Source organism: Perna viridis, chromosome 2, assembly GCF_037379345.1.
Source record: "Perna viridis isolate PV_CMFRI_1.1 ecotype Kerala chromosome 2, ASM3737934v1, whole genome shotgun sequence".
NCBI classification, from domain to species: Eukaryota; Metazoa; Mollusca; class Bivalvia; order Mytilida; family Mytilidae; genus Perna; species Perna viridis.
The window spans coordinates 37,843,758-37,868,275 of record NC_142446.1 but is presented as its reverse complement, the minus strand read 5'-3'; the positions used below and the strand labels follow the sequence as shown (position 1 = coordinate 37,868,275).

The 24,518-nt window shown below is 31.3% G+C and overlaps 1 protein-coding gene across 2 annotated transcripts; it reads left to right on the top strand.

The window, feature by feature from the left end:
• Window positions 1-576: 576 nt before the first annotated feature.
• Window positions 577-6,404, top strand: LOC148624921 (dynein regulatory complex protein 8-like). 2 transcript variants are annotated; one of them, XM_088568046.1, is made up of 7 exons: window positions 626-671; window positions 2,197-2,208; window positions 2,888-2,972; window positions 3,620-3,692; window positions 4,786-4,865; window positions 5,413-5,522; window positions 6,190-6,404. In XM_088568046.1, exons 1-7 carry the CDS (start codon window positions 641-643, stop codon window positions 6,303-6,305), a joined length of 507 nt encoding a protein of 168 aa, XP_088424172.1. In that variant the 5' UTR covers window positions 626-640; the 3' UTR covers window positions 6,306-6,404. The 2 variants fall into 2 exon arrangements, with proteins under 2 accessions (XP_088424174.1, XP_088424172.1); XM_088568048.1 differs by lacking the exon at window positions 2,197-2,208 and having other exon boundaries at window positions 577-671.
• The last annotated feature ends 18,114 nt before the right edge of the window (window positions 6,405-24,518 follow it).

The following is a 24,518-nucleotide window of genomic DNA, read 5'->3' as shown; positions in this document are numbered from 1 at the left end:
TTATTATCACACTACTTTACTATGTTGGTTTTAATAAACATAAAATTTCAATAATTCCTCCCTCGAGAAGAAAATGGTCTGTGCCTTACTAGTGTTTTTGCTTCAGTGTTTTGAATCTGCATGTTTCTTCTTAATTAGCCTATGCTTTTATTTGATTTTGAGGTATTGCTCTTGATATGTGTGTTCAAATTCATGTCTTAAGATATTATAATGCCGTTGTCACCGATTTATGGTATATGCCCCTTTAGAATGTAGTAGTTTTGACGTGGTGACACTGGATGAATTACATTTTTTGGGGTTATTTTTCTCTGCCTTATATGATAACGTTTATGGTTGGCATGGGTGAATAATTTTTGACAGGAGGAGGCAGTTCTTCATAAGTGTTTTCTTGTGTAAATACTGAAAAAAATATTTTTACGTCTGTCTGTTTTTTGTGTCGTCTATAAGTAGCACATCTGTAAAAAGAAAATTTGGACAATTAAACGAGGTCTGATATTTTTACATAGTTTTACTACGAATCGACGCATTTACATTTGTCTCGTCATTTCCTTATAATTATTAAAAAGGCATTGTTAGTTTAGGCCGAGAATTTAGGGGACGACATGTCATGAATTCGTAGAGTAGCAACCAAATAAACAAGATGGCGGACGCAGAACAGAAAGAAAATGCAGGTACGATTAAAAAGTAAAATACGAGGAAACACATGATGCAATATCGTAGCTTTTTAGGATACAATTTCACATTAAAATGTTTTTTTACTACGTGTATAATACTGCCGTCCAAAACGGAAGGGAACTCTGTTAAAACCGTGATTTAAGTTAATGTAATTAAATTTAATTCGTATTTATTTTTCTGTTTACCAATGATTGACACAATCAAAAATACATTGTACATGCATATCTATTCAAACCAGTTAGTCGACAATTAGTATGTGAACTATTTTTGATGGCATATGGAATTTGTGCAGGCCATTTTAAACATTATCTTATACTCGCTTAACCTATTTTTCATTATTTTAATATATTTCGCTTCTAATTCTGTAGACATTTCTATGATTTAAGAAATACATATAAATAAACAACCTTTCAAGAATTTAAGTGGTGAATTTCAAGATATTTCAGCAAGTTTCCATTGATTACTGCTACCTTTTTGAACACAAGGGCCAGGTCAAAGTTATGTTTTGAGTACTGCATTACCTATTTTTGCGAACTGTGTAAAGTTGTAATTACCAAAACTAATGACTGTCTTATTTAATCAGGAACTTCTGTTGAACATATATTGATATAAGACGATTGAATCCACAAATGACGAAAGAAATGGACTTAAAACACAACATTATCCAATGACTCTAAATCCTGACCTCAATGAATCCATGAATACTTCTAGAATATCAAATATCTAATTCTAAGATCATAAGAAGTCTAGCCCTTCTTCCTTTTGGATCTAAAATAACATGCCACAAATAAAAATTTCAGTGTTAGAGATTTTATTGTACAAAATCAAATTTATGGAGAAATTTTACTTATATTAAATTAGGAATTTTTTTTCAGAAATTACCCAAGGATTGATGTACTTTAAATTGGTCATAATTTTCTTAATGTGGATAATTATCACATGACAGTCACATGAACTCATTTAAAGATGTCCATAGATTGTTAAAACTACAGAACATTGTTCGTCAAAGTAAAAGAACTAAATTATCATGGGCATCAAACTTGACAAACAAATTGTGAAAAGATATGAAAATTAAGAATATTATTTGTTTACAATTCACTAACCATTTTTCTGTTCATCATTACTAGTGCCACACACGTATCTGGCATTTTCTGCTGTAAAATGATAAATATTGAAAGGCTGATTTATTTTTATAATGAAAACACATATGTCTGTATCAAAAACAACTAATCAAGGACTACAATATTTATCATTTTAAAGCAGAAAATGCCTTGTGGAGGGGGGAGTCTCTAGCAGTGTTAACATTCAGAACCACTAATCAAAGATTTAATTACATTTCATATGCTTTAGTAATGTACATGTACATGTAACTAAAAATTATGTCATCCATGAACTAAGTTATTTTATTAATGTTGAACTGAAAAAAATCTCATCATTTTAATGGGGGAAAATATCCTTCAATCTTTGTGTGACTTCTCAAAAACAACCTCTGACTACATGTATGTATGATATTTTAATCAGCAAGTACAACAGGTAAGTCTGTAAGCAGCTTTTTGCAATGTTGATTATTGGGTATTGGAAATATGAGGCTAGACACAGTGGCAGATACAGGGGAGGTTTATTGGAATTTGAGTCCCCTCTTTTATTTGAAATTTGCATAATTTAGTTAATTCTGGGCAAAAAGTTTAGCCAAAATAAGCAAAGGATAGCCTGGAACCCCTTTGTGAAATAGTGGATTAGATTCCCCCATTTATAAATTTCTGGATCCGCCACTGAGGTGTATGGTTTTCCTGAAATATCTACTAAAAAGAAGTAAACTGATATTTTAAAATTGTTTTCAGTATTTGCCTTATTGTTTGTTATGGTGTTATGTTTGCTTACTTTGATTTGCATATGAAATTATTTTATGGTGCTAGTTTTACTTGAAAGTGAAATGTTCCAAATTTTTTAAAAAGTTCTATCTACATACATGTTGTATGTACTTAAACTGTGCACAGACAACTGCATTGTTTTTTAAGATAAAATGACAGTATGTTGTGTTTATATCTAAAAGTGAACCCAAGTTGTCAAAATTGATGATGGTGGTAAACGTAATGAGAAGATAAATAACAATTTAAGGTTTGTCTTAAAATACAGTAAGATTGTGGAATATTAATGTGCTGTATTAAGTTAAATGTGTTATGAAATAATGTCTTTACTTCTATTTCTATAGACTCTTTAATTGCTGATATACAGAAAAGAATTACGGAAGCATTTGATATATTTGATAATGAAAGCAATAAAACTGTTGATGTCAGGTAAGAATATGTAATGCATACATACAATGTGATAGCAATGGAAGGTCCAAGGAGAGTAGTTTGTCTAAAAATTTTGTTAGTATTGTGTCAGATTTGGGTGTAAATTATAACCTGAACCCTACATTTTATAAATTTCTCCATCAGAAACTCCACCCTTTAAATAATTCTGGAGACTTCCCTTGACAATGTAGCAATGTTTTGAATATATTATTCACAAATTTTTAAGCTTTTCTAGAAATGGCAACAGAGAGCTTTGTTTGATTGTGGTAGGGTTGTTAGCATGCCAAAGTACTTAAACCCTGCCACATTTTTTGTGTCTGTCCCAAATCATGAATTTATGACTTCTGTATGTCTTGTTTCATTTTTACCTTTAGTTTATTTTTATGTTACTGGATTAGATAGGGGCAACTCTGGCTGTACCTGTGTATAATAATGTTTTGGAGCCAGCTGCAGCCTGCCCTTTGGTGTGAGGGTTTCCTCGTCCTTCATTGAAGACCAATGGGTAGCCTTGGGCTGACATTTTGATCCTGGTGGGGTTAGCCTTTTTGACATATTCACTAAACCTATTCTCATGATATGTATGTACAAGTAGTAATAAGTGTACACATGGGTAAAAAAAGGAACAATGGAACTATTTTTCTTTGTAGAGAAATCAGTACTATTATTAGATCACTGGGTTGTGTTCCAAGTGAAGCAGAATTGCAGGACATTTTATCAGAGGTAAGCATGGAATAAAAACTTAACATTTGTATATATCACGAAAACTGTCAAAAGCCAAAAACCCCTTTCTGGCAGAAGATTGTGGTTGGTTCACAATGTACTGTCTGGTTTAGACAGGTTTTCAAATTTTAATAGGACCTACTGTAATAAATGTTTCATGTAGGGACTGCATATATAACAACACCCTTTCTTCTGTCTGTTAAGGGGGAACCAGTAGATTTTGGGTGGGGGATTAGAAGAATTTTAAAGTATATGTTTGACTCAGTTCTTTTTGAACATAAGTAATTTGATCTTGAAGATGTTAGAAAAAAAATTGACCCTTTCAAATCACTCTAACCTGAATATATTCTTATAAAGCAGATAATTTGATTTGGTGTAAGTGAAAAATAAATATTTGAATCCTTAGGTGAAAATATATACTGATATGTTGACCCGAAGCAATTTTCCAAGCCTTCCTCTCCTTAGTGTCAAATGGCTGTCCACTTAGATGAACTTCCTTATCAGTCAAACATATTTCAGCTTTCATGACTGTAAAAGCATTATTTTTTTAGAAAAAAAAATGGGATCCTCAAAATAATGTCTGAACAGGAGGTGGAATGGAGTATTGTTAGTTCTTACAAGCAGTGATTGAATGAAACAATTCAATAGGTCTAATTTAAACTTGATGGAGCTCAATTCAGAAATTTTTTTTCAAAGGTTTTCCTTTAAAATGTATAATACATGAATTATACATTTTTAACAAGATTTCGAACTAGTCTTATCCTGTTGAAGATAAATATTTCAGCACTGAAGTCAATTACTACATGTGTCTAGAATTTCAGGTACAGGTGGGGGATGTAATTAGAAAATAGAATTTAAAAAAAAATGGGGGCTGGGGCTAGAATTTGTGAAAAATCAAGATTTCATGCTTAAAGATTTTCCTATTTAAAGGAAGTGGGGAAAATATCTTCTGCACCCCTTTAGATCTGCCACTGAGGATGTCAAAAAAAGCTTTTTTCCCGGTCATAGGAATGAGAATGCAAAGTGCGTGTTGTTAAATAAAAAATGATATTGTACCAAACTTTTAATTGTATTTCTATTTATGCTTATGAAGATTGAAGAAGAAGAACCAACAGGCTATATTAGATTTGAGAAGTTTTTACCGATGATGACAAAGACACTTATGGAAAGGAAGTAAGTGATAAATATTCCTGATAAGTAGAGAGGTTTGAATGTTGTTGATGGTTAAAGTTTTGTAATTGGAAAAACTTGAATCAATATTTTTTTTTCAATTTAAACAAAATTAAATTAGGAAAATAAAGTGATTTCTGACAATGTTCATATAAATCTAAATTTACTTTTTTATAACTCTAGACTCTATTTTTTTCTTATATTTCTTTAATTTAATTCTTTTTCATTTAAGACATGAAAATATAGAAAAAAATAAGGTGTAAAATTATAGTATAACCCTTAAATATATATGAATTGAAGATCCAAATGATTTCAGATTATTTGATACATGTAGATAGCATAAATTCAATTAGCCTTGAAATTTAAGTAAATAAATTTTATTGAAATTGTATCTTCATTACAGTCAGGAAGGGGAACACAATATAAACGCTCATTCATTTCATAATTGTGATCAAGAAAAAGATATTCAATGTGTACCAGAAATACTAAATGCTTGTTGTACCATGTAAACTGCAAATACTTTTCTAACAGTTTAAAACTTTTTTTTCAGATATAAACCCCAGCCAGAAGATATGATATTAAAAGCATTTCAGGTGTTAGATCAGGAGGGTAAAGGTCATTTACTAACCGAAGAACTCACAAAATATATGATGGAAGAAGGTAAGACTGTAGAAAAATATTTCTTTCCACTTTGACCACATTAAAATTTTTGTTTGGCCTTCATAAAAACAGTCATCACTTGGGAACACTAGGGAAGGTTGACACTACCAATTCCTTTACTGTAAGAAAACTTAATCTCTCAGTAGTTTGACATGTGTTTTTTTTCTGAATCTTGTAGATAAGACATTTGTCTATGACTTTGTATGGGGACATTTTATATCTGCATTGTGACCATTTCCATTGTTTACACTTAAACAAGTGTGTATAAAAGGGACAAAAAAGGCCTCACACAGTTATTTACTTGGTTCCCTGGCCCTCCAGTGTCTCTTTTGTGGGTGCCTCATCAATTATTTTTATGGCAAGATGAAGAGGGAAAAGCAACTTCCTATAAAAGTTTTTTTTTATCTATGATAATTAAAGACTATGAACAATATAAGATGCAAATGCATCACTTCTTGAGGGCAATTAAAATGTCAAAAGTAATTCCCCCTCTCATTTATTACATGAAAAGTTGGCTGAGAACCAAGGTATTATAACTTTGAATGGCCTAATGATTTGCCAGTGTTGAAATTTTCCAGAAAGATGATGAACAATATGCCTTTGTTATATTGAACAAAAACTATGTTTGCTTACCACATGATTAATTCCAATTCTGTTTCTGTTTTAGGTGAACCATTCACACAAGAGGAAATGGATGAAATGTTGTCTGCTGCAGTAGACCCAGATAAAGGCACTGTACTCTATAAAGACTATGCTTCACAAATGACAATTGATGAACTGTGATACTTGTAGATTATTAATCATTGTTCTTAAATGTTATCATATTTATACAATTGTATGTACCTGTCTTTGATAAAATTGTATAAAATCCGTCCAGTTTAATTTGTGTACTATGTTGTATACCAAGTTGTCTAAAAACTTATTTACCCATTGCCTATTTGAAAAAAAAACTATTTTTTATCTTTATGATATATAAGCTTTATTCTGTACCTACAACTTAACTGCTATTGTATTAGTACCTGTCAGTGAATGAAATCCCATACTGAGAAGCAAAGGACTGGAAATCATTGTTACTCTTCAAAGTATATCAAGTGGTAAATTCAAAATGAAGGCCTTCATAAATTTGCAAAAGTGATAGATTTGACAATTTATTTATTCATTCATGGGTATGTTTTAAAACAATTTGTATTTAGATGAAGAGAGACAAATGAAACACTATAGTCATCCATCTGTGTAGTATCAAAACACACTGAACCTAGATCTTTGCATTGTAAGTGCATAATCTGTGTGTATGGTGATGTAAAATGGTCAAAATAGAGCTGGGAAAGTTTACTTTAAAATAAGAATTATAATTTACTAAAAAAGTGTATGAAAACTGTTTACATGCGTGAGTAGTTTGCCTCCTTGCTGTCAGTTATCAAAAAAGGTAAAAATATGGATTTTCAGAATTATTTACACAATTTTGTTACAATTCCTTCAAACACCATTACAGTAATATAATAATTTTGAAGGCTTATTTTCCCAAGCTATCCATGCACCTTATGAACCACATTTATCCTGGGAATTCAGAGGGAAATTTTAAAATTCATATTTTTTTTTTAACATGGAAAGTAATTGTAACCTCAGACCACTACTAGGAGACGGAGTTATCCTTCTTTGAGTAGGTTTCTAGTCCATTTAATCAACCTTTTTAACAACTGGCTAAGCTACCTTTAGCAAAAACAAAAGATTTAACTGTAGGTGTTGAAAGTAAATGTAACATCACAACGAAATTCCAATACATCGCAAGACAACAGAAAGAGCCAGATTTTCGCTAGCATGTCTCCAATTTTCCCTGAAGAAATAAAGCATGATGGTCGACTTTCCAGTACTTACTATCAATCATAGAAAATTTGATTCCAGTCAAATTTGGAAGCAGTAGAATAAATAATCTTCAATATATTTATTCCCTATAGCAATGATACCAAGGCAGTATAATTGGCAATGTGACCTGTTGCAGCTATCGTGCCCTTTTGAGATCGGCATTAAACTATATACACAAGATAAATGGAATGACGTAATGTTCCCAAACTTTTAAGTAAATGTCATTCATAAAGTTTTGATATCTGTATGACTCAAAATAAGGAAGTACTTTGCGAATTGTCTAGAAAGAAGACTATATGACTCCAAGACTATTTAAGTCGCAGCAGTTTTCGAATACAATGAACATGCGTCATTAAAATTTTTACATCATATTTATTGAAATCTGTATTTCCTCTTTAAAACTGTGCATTTAATATCCAGAGAAATATAACTTCAGTCAAAAATTTGACACAGTCATGATTAATTCTTAGAAACAATCTTCAATTATTATATAACAGCTTTGGAAAGTCTAAAATCACATTCGTAGACATTGACCAGTCAAATCATGGAACAGTCTGTCACATAGATGGAGATAATAGGCGTTCCTATATTCCATTTTTTTTTGGTTTTTACTTGTTATGTATTGATATCGCATAATGCCTGATTCGTCCCAGCATGTACAGTTTTGACAGTGAGTGCTTGTCTTACGTATGTTCACTTTGTCATGGAGTATAACACTGTTCTCGGCTAATGACATTCGATGTCCGTAATGTATGTTCCCCTTTTATATACGTTACAGTATAATGTAAAGATCAATTCTAGCAATGAAAAAAAATATGGACCGACGGACGGAAGGACAGGTACTATGTTCAGTATAAACCTCCCACTTTGAAAGCGGATAGGTATTACATGTTGAGAATGTTCTCAGTCAAGTTTGAATGTTGTATTCTCATCACTTGGCTTCTAGAACATGTGAAAAAAATAGATATTTTTAATTCTTTTTTGTCATATCAACATATCTTTTGCTATTTCAGTCCATGCAACGATGTTTACTTTTTTGCACAGCAGTTTTTGCATGATGAGATTTCATGTGAATTTAAAATCCATCTCCAGACTGCTAAAGTCATCTGAGCAATGTAATGAGTAAGTTCCATGGAACATTGCCTCAGCTCGTTTAGTTTACGTAGTCAATTAATGAAAAAGATTTGTTAGTGAGCTAAATTACTCTTTTCCTGCTCGGTAGTGCTCATTGAAGGGTTATAAATCCATTTGTCATGTAAAAACTGTCCATTTAGCGGTAATGAATGTACGAACGCCATGTTCAGATTATGATTAGAGTTAAACAGTGTTGTCACATGATTTTGATACTGGGAATTGTATTTTTTGAAAATTAATAAATGCTGGCGATATTTTTTGGAGTAGATTATCAGTCATTTAATATCGGAATTTCATTATCGAATGCATTGTACATGCATTGCATGCTGTGTTAAGTAGTGTGAAACATTTTATTTGTACCGCAGTAAATTAACAATTTAAGGGCTAAATGATTTTCTGTGTGATGATAGTTCGCAAGCAGATATATATTCAAAAGTTCCTACACAAAATTAGCTACCATCGTAACGTCACTTTCAGTTCATTAGATCACAGAAAATACTAATTATTTAATTAGTGATAACATTAAAAGAACAAGATGGGCAGAAACACAGGTTGCTAAATTATGATATCAAATCACTTGAAACACTTAGTTGTCCAAGCAAATTTATTTTGTTTAAGTTTCTCTAATATTGTGCGTCAGGATACGTTAAAATTTCTACAACCGAAGAAAAAAAAAAAAACAGGCCCGCCCTTAAAATTGACACCCATGTGAATTTGCCAGAAGAAAAGTGTGTTTATATTTGTACAAGAACAAAATTATATTCTTTGCCATTCAAAAGGTGAATCAGTTGGCCCAATGTGTTGGGTATTCTCTGGCGCACCGGGTTCCACATGGAAGTTTAAAAAATCCTGAATTCCCTTCTTGGAATTTTTTATTTCATCGCCTTGAAATATATATACTTGCATGTAAAATTAACTTCGAATTTTGTAGAGTTTAATTGAGTTCGACTTTAATGAAAAACCATTCTATCATACTATTCTAATTGGAACATCTTATTTTAGCATGTGTCTACTTTAAACATCTATTTTTCTGTCGATGTTTTTATCAGTTATGTTCTGATTATGTACTTTAACTCTTGACACTTAGTCTGTTTTGTTTAGCTTGCGCTTGGTGTCCGTCTAAATAGCAAATGTGTCACTTAGATTTTCTTAAATCAACAACGCATGAAATGTTAGTTATTTTTATTGGGACAAAGTCGCCTCTCATGAGACGTTACATTCCGAGAACCTGTGACGTTACATCAAGACGTCTGTTTCCCGTTACAACGTTCACCGAACTTCCTCGATGGCGTCAACAGCCATTGATATCGCTCTTTCAAAGACGGTTTGGGATTATTACCAATGGTAAGCTTTTAAAATTTTGTTTATAAATTTACGATGCATAATATTAAACTGCTCTAAATCTTATTTGTCGAATTTGCGGTCAATACGGTAATAATTTCTTCTCCACTTTTCAGCGAAGAACCCGAGTGGAGTATCCTTAGGTGGGTCTATGGAGAACCAGAATCCAGCTATCCACCCTCTACTGATTTATACCATGTATAACTACTAATAATAAGACCAAACTGCTCTTGTTGTACCGCCATTGTTTTACACTTTCATTTTCTTCAATTTCAACATATTGGAAACCATCAAATCAATATGACAGGGAAATGATTTCAAGATATTAAGTTCACATAAAGAACGTACGTATGGTTCAATCCAGTGGAATAATATTTGTAACAAAACATTAAGACTTTGCTTTCCTGTCTTTCTAGTCATCTGTATCGTCACTGCATGCCAAAACAACAGTCTGTTTACTGCTTTAGTCAAAGCATAACACAAAAAAGGAACAACCCTGCCTAGATTTAGTCAATGTATATACTGTATCATGTGTTTTCTGTTTCTGTATAGGTTGTGGCTTTCTACTTATTCCTTTTCTGTATCTTCTGTTTCTTATTTCAATTATTCGTTGGAAGCAAGAATAAAGGTAATGATTATTCTTCCTAGATACTAGTAGTAACAAACATGAACGACAAACAAGTCTTTAAAAAATGAAATGGTGCTTTCTAATGCAAAAGTAAAGGGAAAGACAATTTGATAGTTCGTCGTATGATAAAGATCAATCAGAATTCTCCCTTACTTTGTTCACTTGCTAGAAACCAATGATGTTTATTTTTATTCTTCCGGAAATTAGCCAGTGGTAAAGAGGAAGTAACAGCACGAGAAGATGGTGATTATGACGATCTTTTCAAAAACGTGTGCGTATACTAATTGTATTTACACATACTGTAAAGGTATTTTTATTCTTTGGTATCAATTTTCCTGGTTTGTCAAAATGTTATCATTTCGTGGATTTCATACCATTATAGTTTTCAATTTAAACTTGACATTTCGCAGGGAATTTGAATTCATGAAAAAAACAAAACAAAACAAAACAAAACCAAAAAAAAAAAAAAAAAAAAAATACATCTACATACTGTTTAGATGTAACAGCAGAACAGTTAACAGTACCAATAATAATAAATAATTAAATAAAAAATAAATGAATAATAATAATAATAATAATAATAATAATAATAAAAACCCAAAAAACCAAAAAAACAAAAACAAGAAAAAAAAAAACAAAAACAAAAAAAGCAAAACATTTATCGGTACGGATACAGTGTGTTCAGCATTAAGATAAATAAATGTAATAATAATAGATCTGCAGTATGGCTGTGTAATCAATGTCATAAGGTTTATAGGACAAAACTATAGCAATGATCTAAGATATGTACACCTCGTTTTATTTAATGCGGTGTTAAAAGGAATTAAATTAAAGACAATACAACAGTTTTAAATTCTGCTTTTCGATATGACCGAATCTTCGACTTGGCTTAGCTTTTGTTTACACATTCTCATACTTTCTCCATTCTTGTCGTTTTATATGAAATTTATCGATTTCTCAAAAAAAAATGTTCTTACAGGGATTTGAACAACAATGATACTATGTTGCGATCATATGATTACCTAATGGACGCCGTGAAAGGTTCAGACTCCGTTGTAGAAGCCGGACATGCCCACATACACCTGAACTCCTAGTATGATAGCGTCAAATACCTCTTGTACTGATTTTTTGTGTGTTTTGTTTTTGCTTTTTTTTTCAGATTCAATAGAAATTTTTTCTGCAGTTTTGTTTCTTTGCTTTGATTGTATTTACTGATTGTTGTCTTTTTCTGTTTTGCATATACCCTTTCTATTTTTTGATATCGTTAAAAGGGGTAAAAGGGGTCATTCTGGGAGACAAAAAACAAACAAACAAACAAACAAACAAAAATTAAAATTAGTGTGATTACTTTTTTTGTTTGTGGTGTAAAATTGCTGTCAAAATTCATTCGTTATGGATCACATTACATCGATGTTTATCTCCTGAAACAGACACCGAATTGTAATTTTTCCAAAAGATTCATCAAAATTTCTCAAAAAATCGCAATTTTGAAGTAGAAAGAAAAATATGATGGCAATAACTAGCCATATGAGAAACAAACATCAATGCTGTAAATTGTCACAACAGTTGTCGCTTCATTATAAAAATAACACAATACGCATCGATATCCTAAGCTTAACGCGGACTAACTGTAATTGTTTAATGGAACAGCCATCAGAGTGTACTTCTTTGAATCCCAGCAAGTAAAACCAATTTACTGGTGTTAAGAAAGAAGTCTTCTAAGAGTATCACAGACAAACTAACATGAAAGAAAAAATGATAAAAAAACATTATAAAGTGCAAAAGATTTGATAAAACGAAATCTTTTGAACGCCACAGTTTTTAACCATTGTGCCATCCTTATTCCTTTCTCAGAAAAAAAAATTGGTAATGCAATCAAACATTCTAATCTTAAAAGACTTTATAGAAGTAGCATTAATAAAGAAACCAACAGAACGATTTAGAGACCGAATGTTTCGGATGCTACAAGTCGTTTGTCATGTTCAGTGCTGTCTTTATTGCGATTTTCTCTATCTAATGAAATTTTTACGACCTGCGTTAGAAGTTACAGCAATTGCTGCTGACTTTACATTTCGGAAACAGGAAAACTTATGTTAAGGATAACGGCTTATTTAAACGTTTTTTCCAATGCTTTATGGCTCTGTTTACTCCATAATAAAGTGAAGACATACATATTTAGAACTAATCAGCTTTATTTTATAGTTTCTCCATCTTAAATCAAATCTAACAACTTCGTAGACATGCAAAAGTTTTATAAGCTTCATCTATTTAGGTTATATTTACTGAATTTGTATACTTAGTTTAATTTGTACGCACGGAAAGAACTAGGAAAAACTCGACTAAATTTGTGTAAAGCCGTGCCAAGGTTATCCACAGTGGAATAGCAGAATATTTTAAAGTATTGAACGAAGCCATTTTGTATGTGCGAAACTTTGTATATGTACGTTTTTTTTCTTTTAAATATTTGGTATTGACACAATACCAAAGAACTATACTATTTATTTCTTTATACATGTATCGTTCTTGTTTTAAGAGATTGTCACTGGAAGACCCGAGCAGTTGGTTGCCGAATTTTGTATCTAAAATATTTCGTAGATTAGAGATCACCAAATCATGTATTCTAAAAAAAAAAAACAACAAAACAAACAAACAAAAAACAAATGTTTGTAATTAACTGAAATGGTACAAATGAAATGCATTACACAGAATGCACTTTAAACTTTAAAGAGTTATCCACAGTTTAGTAGATTGGTTAGGGAACTTTGAACTTATATTTTGATTCACATAAAAAATCCTGTACTCTCTGACATCATAGTTAGTTAAACATTGAATTGGGATATTATTTATTTATTTATTTATTTATTCCGTGCCGCCCATATCCGACATGGTCTTTCTGGTTTCTACTTAACCATTATATTAACGTAACCTGTTTTTGGGAATATAAACAATTGGAATCCATTATCAGAATATTACTAAGTTTTATTTTTTGTTGTATTACGTTTCCCTATTAGGTTCCAGAAATAGTTGCTCGAACAGTTTGTACTTCGTATAATAGCACTTTGGCGTGCAACACATGACGACAAATGATGTAGTGATAGGTCACAACAACGGAAACGATAATGTATTTTCTCCGTTAAAGTCGTAAAGATGGAAATACTCTCAACGGAAGATTAGTACAAAGGTTAATGCGTTTTAGAGATAATAGACACTCTATCATGTGAGCTTGTTTCATGGAATTATTAATTTACTTGGATTCACTATGGTGTAACCAAACAGGTACAAAAAAAACCAAATCACAACGCATTATAAAAGAAGAAAGTCGACGTTGCACTTTTACAATTATAATTAATAATAGCAGTTCCAATACTGCTGATGAAAAGTTACTGCTTGAAATATGTTTGCATCATACTTCATAAATTAGCAATATTTGAATTTACAAAGAATGTGATTCATGCTCATAGAAAGCCATAGAAAGCAACGACCGCATGCTTTAAACAGGATTTAACAGAACTAGTATCGTCGCTCTGTTTGCTTAAATTTAATACCCGTTTTAGCGGATGCAATACTTTTGCTAAATATAGCTTAAAACTAATCGGAGAAGACCACTTACGCTCTCACATAGTTTAAATAAAAACAGACAAACAAACAAACAATCAAGCAAACAAAACAAATCAAATTAAATCATACACCCCAAAAACAGACACGAACAAAACATCCTCAATACAAGACTGCTGTGATGTCATGCTCAGTAATTGTTAACTGATTTTTAAACAGTTATATCTGGTATCAAATAAAAACAATTAATAAATTTCATCTATTTTTTTGTTATGGATGACAAATATGGAAGTTTCGTTCGACCAAAAAATTATATTGCCCTGAAATATTTTCACGATTTCTCATCTCCAAAAAAAATAATGTGATATATAAGAAATTCAGTCGAACAACATTTGTTACTTCTATAACAAATCGTGATCATTATGATGAATTTACGATTATTAAAAAAACTAATTATTTTTATGGGTACATTCTATTACCCCCATTCTTTACGAAACGTATTACCTTTATATCATTTCATAACATTACCTTGGGCTGACATTTTCATCCCTGTGTGGTTATTGTATCTTTGACATATACTCCATGCCTAGTCTCGTTATACATGTATAGCATAAGGTAAGGATTAACCGTAGAGGACAAAGTTAAACAATGAAACACAATACAGTTTAATACTTTTATTAAACCAATCATGGACTCTCAATGGACAGTTGCATACTTAAATTCATGATTCAGGGAAAATCTTAAATGTTCTCTAATTATACCCGAAAGTATTTCAGGTTCTTGGATATCAGGAGGGACTTTGTTGTCAAACCCTCCCCTTTGACATAAAATCATGACACCGCATCTGAACTTTTCTTGAAGTTTCATTAGTTTTTCCATCGCGTTGCCTTTTTGCTGTATATGATGTCTGTCACTGCATATATCACTATTTCCCACTACAGTCAATACAGAGTATGTAAGGATAAGATGGTAATTTTGTTAAGCCAGCACATGATATTTTTTTCACATTTTCGGTGGCAAAAATACTTATGTCAAAAAAATAATAATAATAAATAATAATAATAACAAAATTAAAGAAAACAAACAAAACTGGCAGCCCAAAACCAGCTGTCCATGAGTTAATCTCAAACGAACAAATATTATAAGTTCCCTTCATTTGTCGCCATTTCAATTCCATTAAAGCATCGTTTGTTTTAGAATAAGCCGGTTTGGAGACACTAGTTGCACGGAAACCGACAATTTATCACCACGTTAACAGCATATCGACCAGAGCCAATAATGTCCGTTTGACACATACTAATCCTCTGTCGACACATCATTACCAGGGTTTAGAAATATAAACTTAAGGATTTTCTGACATGAATCAAGGAAAGTTAATGTTGATGAGCTTTGTGGTTGACCAGCGGTGATTCAACAATGAGGGTCCGGAAGTGAAAAATCATATGAAGTTGTTCTTTAATCGGGATATTTGAAAATAGTAAAAAAGGAATGAATTCCGGAAGGATTTATGATTAAAATAGTTTCTTAAATTTAAAATGCGGATAGACCAAAGTAAATACGTTTTTATTCTATATTGGTATAAAATGTTTACCATATCATGTTACTTTTATATTTATATACCAACTAAACAAACACACTTACCTGAGTTTAACTTTCACTAAACACTGCATGTGTACCTGAACAATACAGTTAGAGGCAGATAGAAAAATGTTACAAAGACCCGTTACCCGTTAACGATCCGATTACGACCTCATGATTTCAAGCTATACAAGCACCAAGTTGACCATATTTTTATTACTTTTTTTGCAAAAAAAAAAAAATAAAAAAAAAAAAAAAAAAAATAAAAAAAATAACTTGATATATATATAGTTTTGACCAAGAAAAAAAACTTAAATACAACAACAGTTTTAATCAATGAGGCTAAAATGATATTTTGCATTTCCTGTAAAAAAAATCTGAATTTAACTGACTGACTGAGTGGGGTTCTGAGTGTTTAACTATTGCTTAAGTACCAATCCATATAAAATTCAGACACTACCAATGGTATAGAGGTGATTCCGTGATTCATAGTGCAGAAAAAAACCTCCAACGAACAAAAAAAAAAAAAAAAAAAAAAAAAAAAAAAATTAGGGACCACATACGCCATATTTTTTCAGAAATATAGTCACTTCTGCATACAAATCTATATTTAAAAAAAACCATACATTTATCAACCAAATCAAGAATGGTAATTCTTTCATACACAATCTATATAATTTCAATAACCGAATGACAAATTAGGACTGGCTATGTGACCTATAACCGTTTCTGAAGTAGAAATAAACAAATGTATTTGGTGGGTTTTCGAAATGAATTAATCATCCACCTCCTGATTTTTCTTAAAATGACTACTAATAAGAGTTTTTTTGTTTGTTTGTTGGGGTTTAACGTCCGAGCAGCAATATTTCAGCTATATTCAGACGATACTAATAAGAGTACTTAGTATTTATTTACATCTAAAGGTTGTCCGGTGGATAAGACTAATACAATTCTTAAAGTTATCTTGTGGAGTAGCATACCCGTAAGTTTCGAACAACTTTGCCTAGATTTATAGATTATGTGACTTCTTTCTATTTAAGTACTTCTCCGTCTAAGAATCATGCAAAAGGTGTATAAGGTGTGGCATATGAAGAAATAATACACACAGATTTTATTGCATTATCCAAGTATTTATACCTCATAACATCAAGAAATTACTGTCAAAGTGTTTGTAAAGTTTGCCTTTTTAAGATATTTATAGGTAAAATTTAGTCGAAATGCACTATGGAATAATGGCAGGAAAATTTTCCCGAACTTTTTCCTTATATAAGCAGTAAAAAATATATCTATGTCACCAATGCTTCAGGATAAATTTAAATAGCTTTTCAGTTGTTTTTTTAATGTATTTGAATATGTTTGAGGCATAAAAGACCAAATTGAGAAAAATAATGTGTCACTCAATGTCTGATTCTTACACAGAATGGTACTTATGTAAACATCAGCCATGTAGAATTGCTTATGTCATCATAATATAACCGTCACAGAAGAAAAGAAAACTCCTGGAAGCATTTTCAAACAGATCAACATGATTTAAAATTCCGGCTTAATACTAAAATCTCATTCTCGTGCTATAAGTTTCCATGTCAAAAAGAAATGCAAACATATCGTCCGTGAATCTCATAGGATATGTATCATAGTCTGACAACATTTATCTATCAGCTGAGTGCATGCATCTTTAAATCAGGCTTATTAGTAAATTTTTCACCATTTTGATTGAAGTTTCATGCTGTTAAATGCTAGTTTGCAGTGCAAGAACATTGCTTTACCGGTATTTGTCTAGATAATATTTAGCTAATAAACCAAATGTATGTATGTTTTTCAAGTAATTAGTATGAGTAATTATAATGCTTGTTGCCTGTCAAAATATATGCACTGTGAAATGCACTGCTTTGTATTACATTCCGTTCAATTTAAAATAAAAAATAAAAAAATGCAAAAAATACAAGACACATACACATGCACGTCATAGACTGTTTTGTTCTGGTTTTGTACCTGTATTTCATTTATTTACAACAAAACCATTGTAATTGAAACCAACAACATAGTGATAAGAATAAGGTCATTATTCAACATCTGAATACGAATAAGCAACCATAAAATAGGCAGATACAACATATAACTTAAAACATATTTAAAGGTCAAGTCACAAAGATCATTTCATAAACTAATAAGACTCACGCGTTCAAAATATGTTTCTCGTTGGCGATCATTTTCTGCGGTTTGTAAACATAGTAATAGTAGTCTCTGAAGAGTCAATAATTTCTTCGTATTTCTTTTTTAGCTCAGCACTTTGTTGCTTTTTTATACTGTTTATTTTTCTTTCAAGATCTAAAAAAATCTTATCAATGCTTGCTTGGCATCCCTTGTACTGGCTTTCAAGATTCCACTTTTACACCTTTCGATCTTTTACCACACTAAGAACATCTATTTATGTTCGTTTTAGTTGATAGCTTAATTCTTTGACCTTATCGGCACACGCATAAGTAGATGCAGCGTCCTCTATAGCAATGACTTCGTCACTCTTTCGATGATTAATGGATGCACACCTGGTGCAACTCGGCTCAGAATGGTCTCTGCAATATGACTTCTGGACCCCCTAAGCTTATCAATTGTAATTTATGAGATATATAAAACCTGAGGCTTGATATTTCGATGACACAAGGGTCCAATAGATGCCCTGTTAATAGCTGAGATTTCCTCCAGCCCTCAACAAATCATTACGGGGGCAATATGAGATTTGATTGACAAACGATGCGCATGAAACCTTTAGACACATACTGCATACCTAAATTTTCAAGAGATATTACACTAGAAATGAATATGGCATCTTTTTAAACATGACTTGAGAAGCTTAAAACAGCATAAACTTTCTTCAAAGTCGGAACTTTTGGCAGTATATCGATGAGACAATCTTTTAACTAACGAATTCATGGTCGTCATATATTTTTGTAAATGGTGTCTTTATTTAAAAAAAATAAATGTTCATACATGTCATACATATTCAGCTTCAGAATCAATTTTATGATCGACGTTGAACTTGGGAAATGTTGATTTGTCAATCATCAAAATACATATTTGTATCACAATGTAAATAAGATCCATGACCACAGACACAGGTTTTCAATAATAGTACTTGTTAATCAAGACAAGTACAAAGGTTGATTTTCCGCTTTTCAGATGTACAAATATCAAGCGCGGTGAAATCAGTACATCACGTTTAGAATGGCGACTTCAATTCTTATTACAAGTTTTCACCAATTAAATAGTCATACTTAAATATACACATTCTTAGTCAGACTTTCTATATATAGAAAAAGCGTTCATGTTTCAGAGACACGCCAAACATTAGAAATGTTTAGCCCAAAACCATATTAATGTCAATTTAAAGGCAAATGATAACAAATGGTAATTACCCTGCCTTATTCGTCACTTTTATAGTAAATGACTTTGTTTTAACCCAATCACGGAATGTCACTCACACTTTGACATCCATTATAGGCTTAAGAACTCCTAATAATGTATAGAGTTGCCACCAGCATGACCCTACATTTGTAATTAAGAACCTTATTAGAGAAATAATTATTAGAGACTGTTTCTGCTTTACGTGATACGACAGTTTTCCTGACAAATTTTGATGGATCTTCATCAATTTGTCTTCTAATTCTGCGTGCAACGGAATTTGTTTCGTTAACAACATGTTGAGTAAAATCCTATTTCGAAGTCATGTTGCGCTTTATATTATTTGTATTAATAAGGTTGATTATTATTGTAAAATGAGAGGATTTGTTTGATGCTGATATTAAAAAAAACCAGTTTTTATTACAGAAACTCAACAAGAAACACACACACAAAAAGCGTCCAAATACAATGCAAGAATGTACCAATAATAATAATAATAATAATAATAATAATAATAATAATAATAAAATACAAAGGCGAACATATAGTACGCAAAACATTCAAATAATTTAATTTGGGTTTCAATTCCACGCCAATTATTGCGTAATATTTGAGTTAGCTACAAGAAGCTACAAGTGTACATAACTATGCCCAAGAACGATCAGTAGAATGTTACATTGTTGTTTGATAATAGTTGTGTATTGAAACTGTCAGACAATTCTTACTTACTAATACTAAGAGTCTAAAATTCATGAAATTCAAAAGAATGTTTGAACATCGTAGCCTGTAGTAATTTCACATTTTTATTATATTTTTAATTGTATTAATCATTGCAAGTCAAAATAAAGAATTTCTCTTTTAAGGAACCACATTAGGAAAACTATTAGGACACTAAAATAGTAGGCCAGTCTATATTTAAGGTTTGTTTTTAACTTTTTTCCAACCTATGCGATATAAAAACGGTTGGATAGTTTACGCTTCATGGACATCAAAGCATTTTATGAACGAGCGTAATTGTCCCAAATTTGTTTCGTAAGAATAAACTGATTAAATATTGAATTTAGAACAATCCATATAATTAGATGTCTAACTGATTAAACTCCAAAGTAAGATTTGATTTCGATCTTAATCAACACATTATTTTGTTTAGTTATTAAATCGCGGAATGCGTACTAACCGACGTCAATGACGTCACAGTACCAACATATCCTATGCTGCCCAAAGAGGCCCAACAAAGAAAAAGCTTATTACAAATCAAAACTAAATTATTCACAGCTTTTCAACATTTAATAAATATTTGAAAAATCATGCTTTGAATGATAAAAAAAACTATCGTCAATGTATTAAACTTCATTTGAACTTTTGTTTCTTCAATATTTGTAAAGATAAAATAATTAATTAATATATCCTAAGGGTGACATCTGCATAAGCCGACATTATGTAATGCAATGCATTTAAGACTAGTGGCAGGAAGAGATTTTTCTCCACCAAATTTCAAAAGAGCTCATGTAACATAAATGCATACTTTGCAAAAAGCATTCAAAGACATGATGTTGTTGATTTATTGAAGATGTCCATTACATCATTAAGTTATATATCATTTCTTCACATAATGATGCGGTTACAAAAATGAAAAATTGGTGCTGTATATTTGTAATGATTATACCTGTAATGATGCATTCCGGAACTTTTATACTACTCTAATACAATCTTATATAAGGGATATTCCACGATTCGAAAGATAATAAAAATAACGTAAATCAAGGATAACGAATAGACAGGAAAAATAGACACACAGAACGAACAAAGACCACAAAAGAAACCAAAAATAACACGCACATAGAAACAAACTTGGCAATCTGGACTTACCTAAAAACTTGGAACATGGATTATTGACAGATGCACAGATAGATCAAGACTACTCTGCTTTTTCAGAAACACTTGCTCATAAAATGTCATGTAATGGGTAGACAAAAGATGACAGTGAACAAAATCGGTTCGCATTTTGCAGATGGATACATCGCAACAATCCAAAAGTTCACGATGAAAACAATAAAACATTTGTAGTAGTGACTTCAATCTTGTAGCAACATAACACTGTTCCAGGAACATAATTGAAAAATGTTATCAAGTAAGGAGGGTAAATATCAATTCAAGCAAATAAAAAGTAATAATGAATAATTATTAATTCAATGGCCGACCATATAACAATGACAAATATGATCACAGACATACAGATATACAACCTAACAACAACATTGAGGAAAAAAACCAAAGCATTCCTCACAAATCAAACATATAATTGAAAACCTGATTCCAAAGCAAAAAGTAAAAACAAAAACAAAACAATACAAACAAAAGAAAAACAAAAATACAAAACAAAACAAAAAAACCCCAAAAATTATTATAATAAAACAAAATAAATAAATAAATAAAATTAACCAAAATGAACCTAAATAAACCTAAAGTAAGAAACAAGTATCAGACACTATACTGAGTACATTGTTTTCAGCGTTTAGTAAGGTGAAGGTGACAATGTCTCGTACAACTAAAAAGGCGTTGTCATATACAAATTGATAACAAACATCGAGAATTATCAGAAATGTGAATCAACTTTCTTTAATAAGTTTCCGTTAAAATGGCAAATATAAAGTATACTACGGCTACATTTGACGTTGTTTTTTTTCTGTAGTTGTATGGAACGAAGATAGCAAATTGTAAATCGAAAGCAAATGTGTATTCCATTGATAAATGATATTAAACAATCAACAATTTTTGTCATTCTATTTTTATTGTTACTTCAAACTGAAAATCAAAAGCCAATCTTTTAGCATTGATACATGCACAAAATAATTTATTCGTTTCTTTCAATTCTAAAATTGCAAACAGAAATTATATAAAATTGGATAACCAACTTTAACATTCAATCAGTGGAGTCCGAGTTGCTTATTTACTTTTGTTACTTTGTACGTATTATTTTATTTTCTTTGTTGTGTTTGTCTGTTTTCCATGTCTGGTATTTGTCACTCGATTACATTCTTTTCATTTCCACTAGAATCTTGGTTCCACTGATTAATCTTTTAACAAGAACTCCAAAAATAGTCTTGGTTTATTTCCATTTATTTCGGGAGGAAAGAGGTAAAAAAAAACCCCAAGTTTATCTAAAGATTACGGACGTCAAACACAGTTTAAAGTAATGTTAAGAACTGAACTTATAGAGGAAACAGTACATAATTAAGGCATAAAAACATAAAAATAACGATATATATTTTTATTTTTATAATTTTGATCACTTTGTATCTGTTATACAAAAACATAAATGCTTTCCTATTACCGGGCAAACCTTTAAAAGATACATTATTAATGGACCGTTGAATTTTGAAGTAGACAAAACAAAGAATTAAAATCATAAGAGGAGATAAAACAGTTAAACACATCTCTATAACATAATCAAGAAACCAACAGAGATTGAGAAGTATTTTATTGATAATAACGGAGTAACGGCAAAGGCCTTTCAGTTAGAACATCATGCTACTGCATACTAATAATTTGAGAACCTGCCGTTATTCGCATATTCTATTTCCAAGCTGACAGATCATAACTCACACTTAGATTTAAACCTACCACCAGAAATTACACTGATCTGATAGTACCTACGGCATATTTTGCAAAATCACTCAAAGATATAGTTATGCTGATCCATGGAGGGTGTCGATTATTCCATTACGTTAATCGTTTTCCTACTTACATGTTCAATTACTAACAATATATCAAAAAGAATTTAATGGCTGTATAATGAGTGTTAGGTACTTTTAAACAAATTATTATTGAAGCGATTTTTCACTACACGTCAAGCAAAAATTGCATACATTTCTTACTCACAGGAGTTTGATTGTTAAGACAAGTGCTGTAGACTTGCTCGTTGGCAAAAAACTTTGATAGTGAAAGTTTCATTTCAGTTTTTGTTGTTTATTTCTATTCCTGTTTATAAACCTTGATTTCGCCTTTTGAGGTCAAACATTTCAATGACCGTTTCTATATATTCTCCTGCCAGAAGAGTAAAGTAAAAATGAAATGATAATAATAAAGTCGAAATACTGAAAAAAAATAAGTTTAGAGGCAAAAAGTAAAAGTAAAAATATATTTCTATTATTCCTGGAGCCTACAACTCTCTGTACGCATATAGAAAATGACAAAGCTTGTAAAAATAATAAACTATTTGTCATTAGAGACCAAGTACGGCTATAATATTGTTTGATTTGTAACGAATATGAGTCCCTATTACCTTATTTCCTCTTTCATTTACCCCGGACTTGACTTTTTATGAGCAACTCGGCGGCTGTTTCTAAAAAAGCAGAGAATTACATTCTTTTGAGTACCGCTATAACATTGGTTCCCTTGATATTCTTTAATATACTAATGAGACGTCTTTCAGTGTTGTATTTGTAAGAATCAGGCAAAATTCAGAAACATGCATGTCAAAACCCCTCCGATCTGACAATATAATTTCACTTAAGGATGCTTTCGCTATTTGAAAAGACCATTATTTGATCTCTGCATCACTGGCTTTGCTCGGAATTTTTTTCAATAGAATGTTAGAAAAATTAGGATTTTGACAGAGTTATCTGCCCTTGAAATGTTCATTTTCAGTGCATTTCAATGAAATTGTCACTCTATGGTCCAGCATGATATGAAAAATATTGTTTTTTTTCCTTGATTCTGGTGGTGCAAATAGTCAATTTACGCTATCAAAATGTTGGATTTTTTTCACACCATGTTTCACTTATTGCATATTCCTTACAGGGACTGACAATTAATAATTAATATCTATTTTTGTTTATTTTAAGATGCAAGAGACATATATTACCTTGGGAAAGTTAAGTTAGGGGGAATTCGCATTCAATGAGCATGTATGAGTCTTCTGCTTTAATGCTTAACAGTATTCTTAACCTTGGAAATCAATTAAGCGGTTATATACTGGAACTTGATAAGATACAAGAATCTCAGTTTCAATAGCCGGTTTTGACAGTCATTAATTGTCACACAATTGCATGGACAATTTAAGCGTCGCAATGCATATACAATTTTCGTTGAACGTCTTTGATAAAAACCGCGACAAAAATAAGGATATATCATTTCACAAAGAATCCATAATACGTCAATGTATATTGTTTGTTTCCACATATTACACACAAAAACAGACACACTACAAAGACAAAGCTGTTATTAATATGCTACACACATCTGGAGTTTATCCTGAACTGCACAAGTATGTAATATTTACTGCTAAGCTATCAGAGGTGTCGCTTATGTATGCAGGTCTTTTACTTTTGTATAATTTCTGTAAACAAAGCGAGATAATTTACCCATGGCATGTATTACACAATGGATGAATAATGTTTTATGTAAACTTCTTATCTTGTCATATATGAATAAGCAAAACTTCCTAAGTTCACATGCTATGTAATTGATATTTGCAGTTGGCAGTTATATAACAA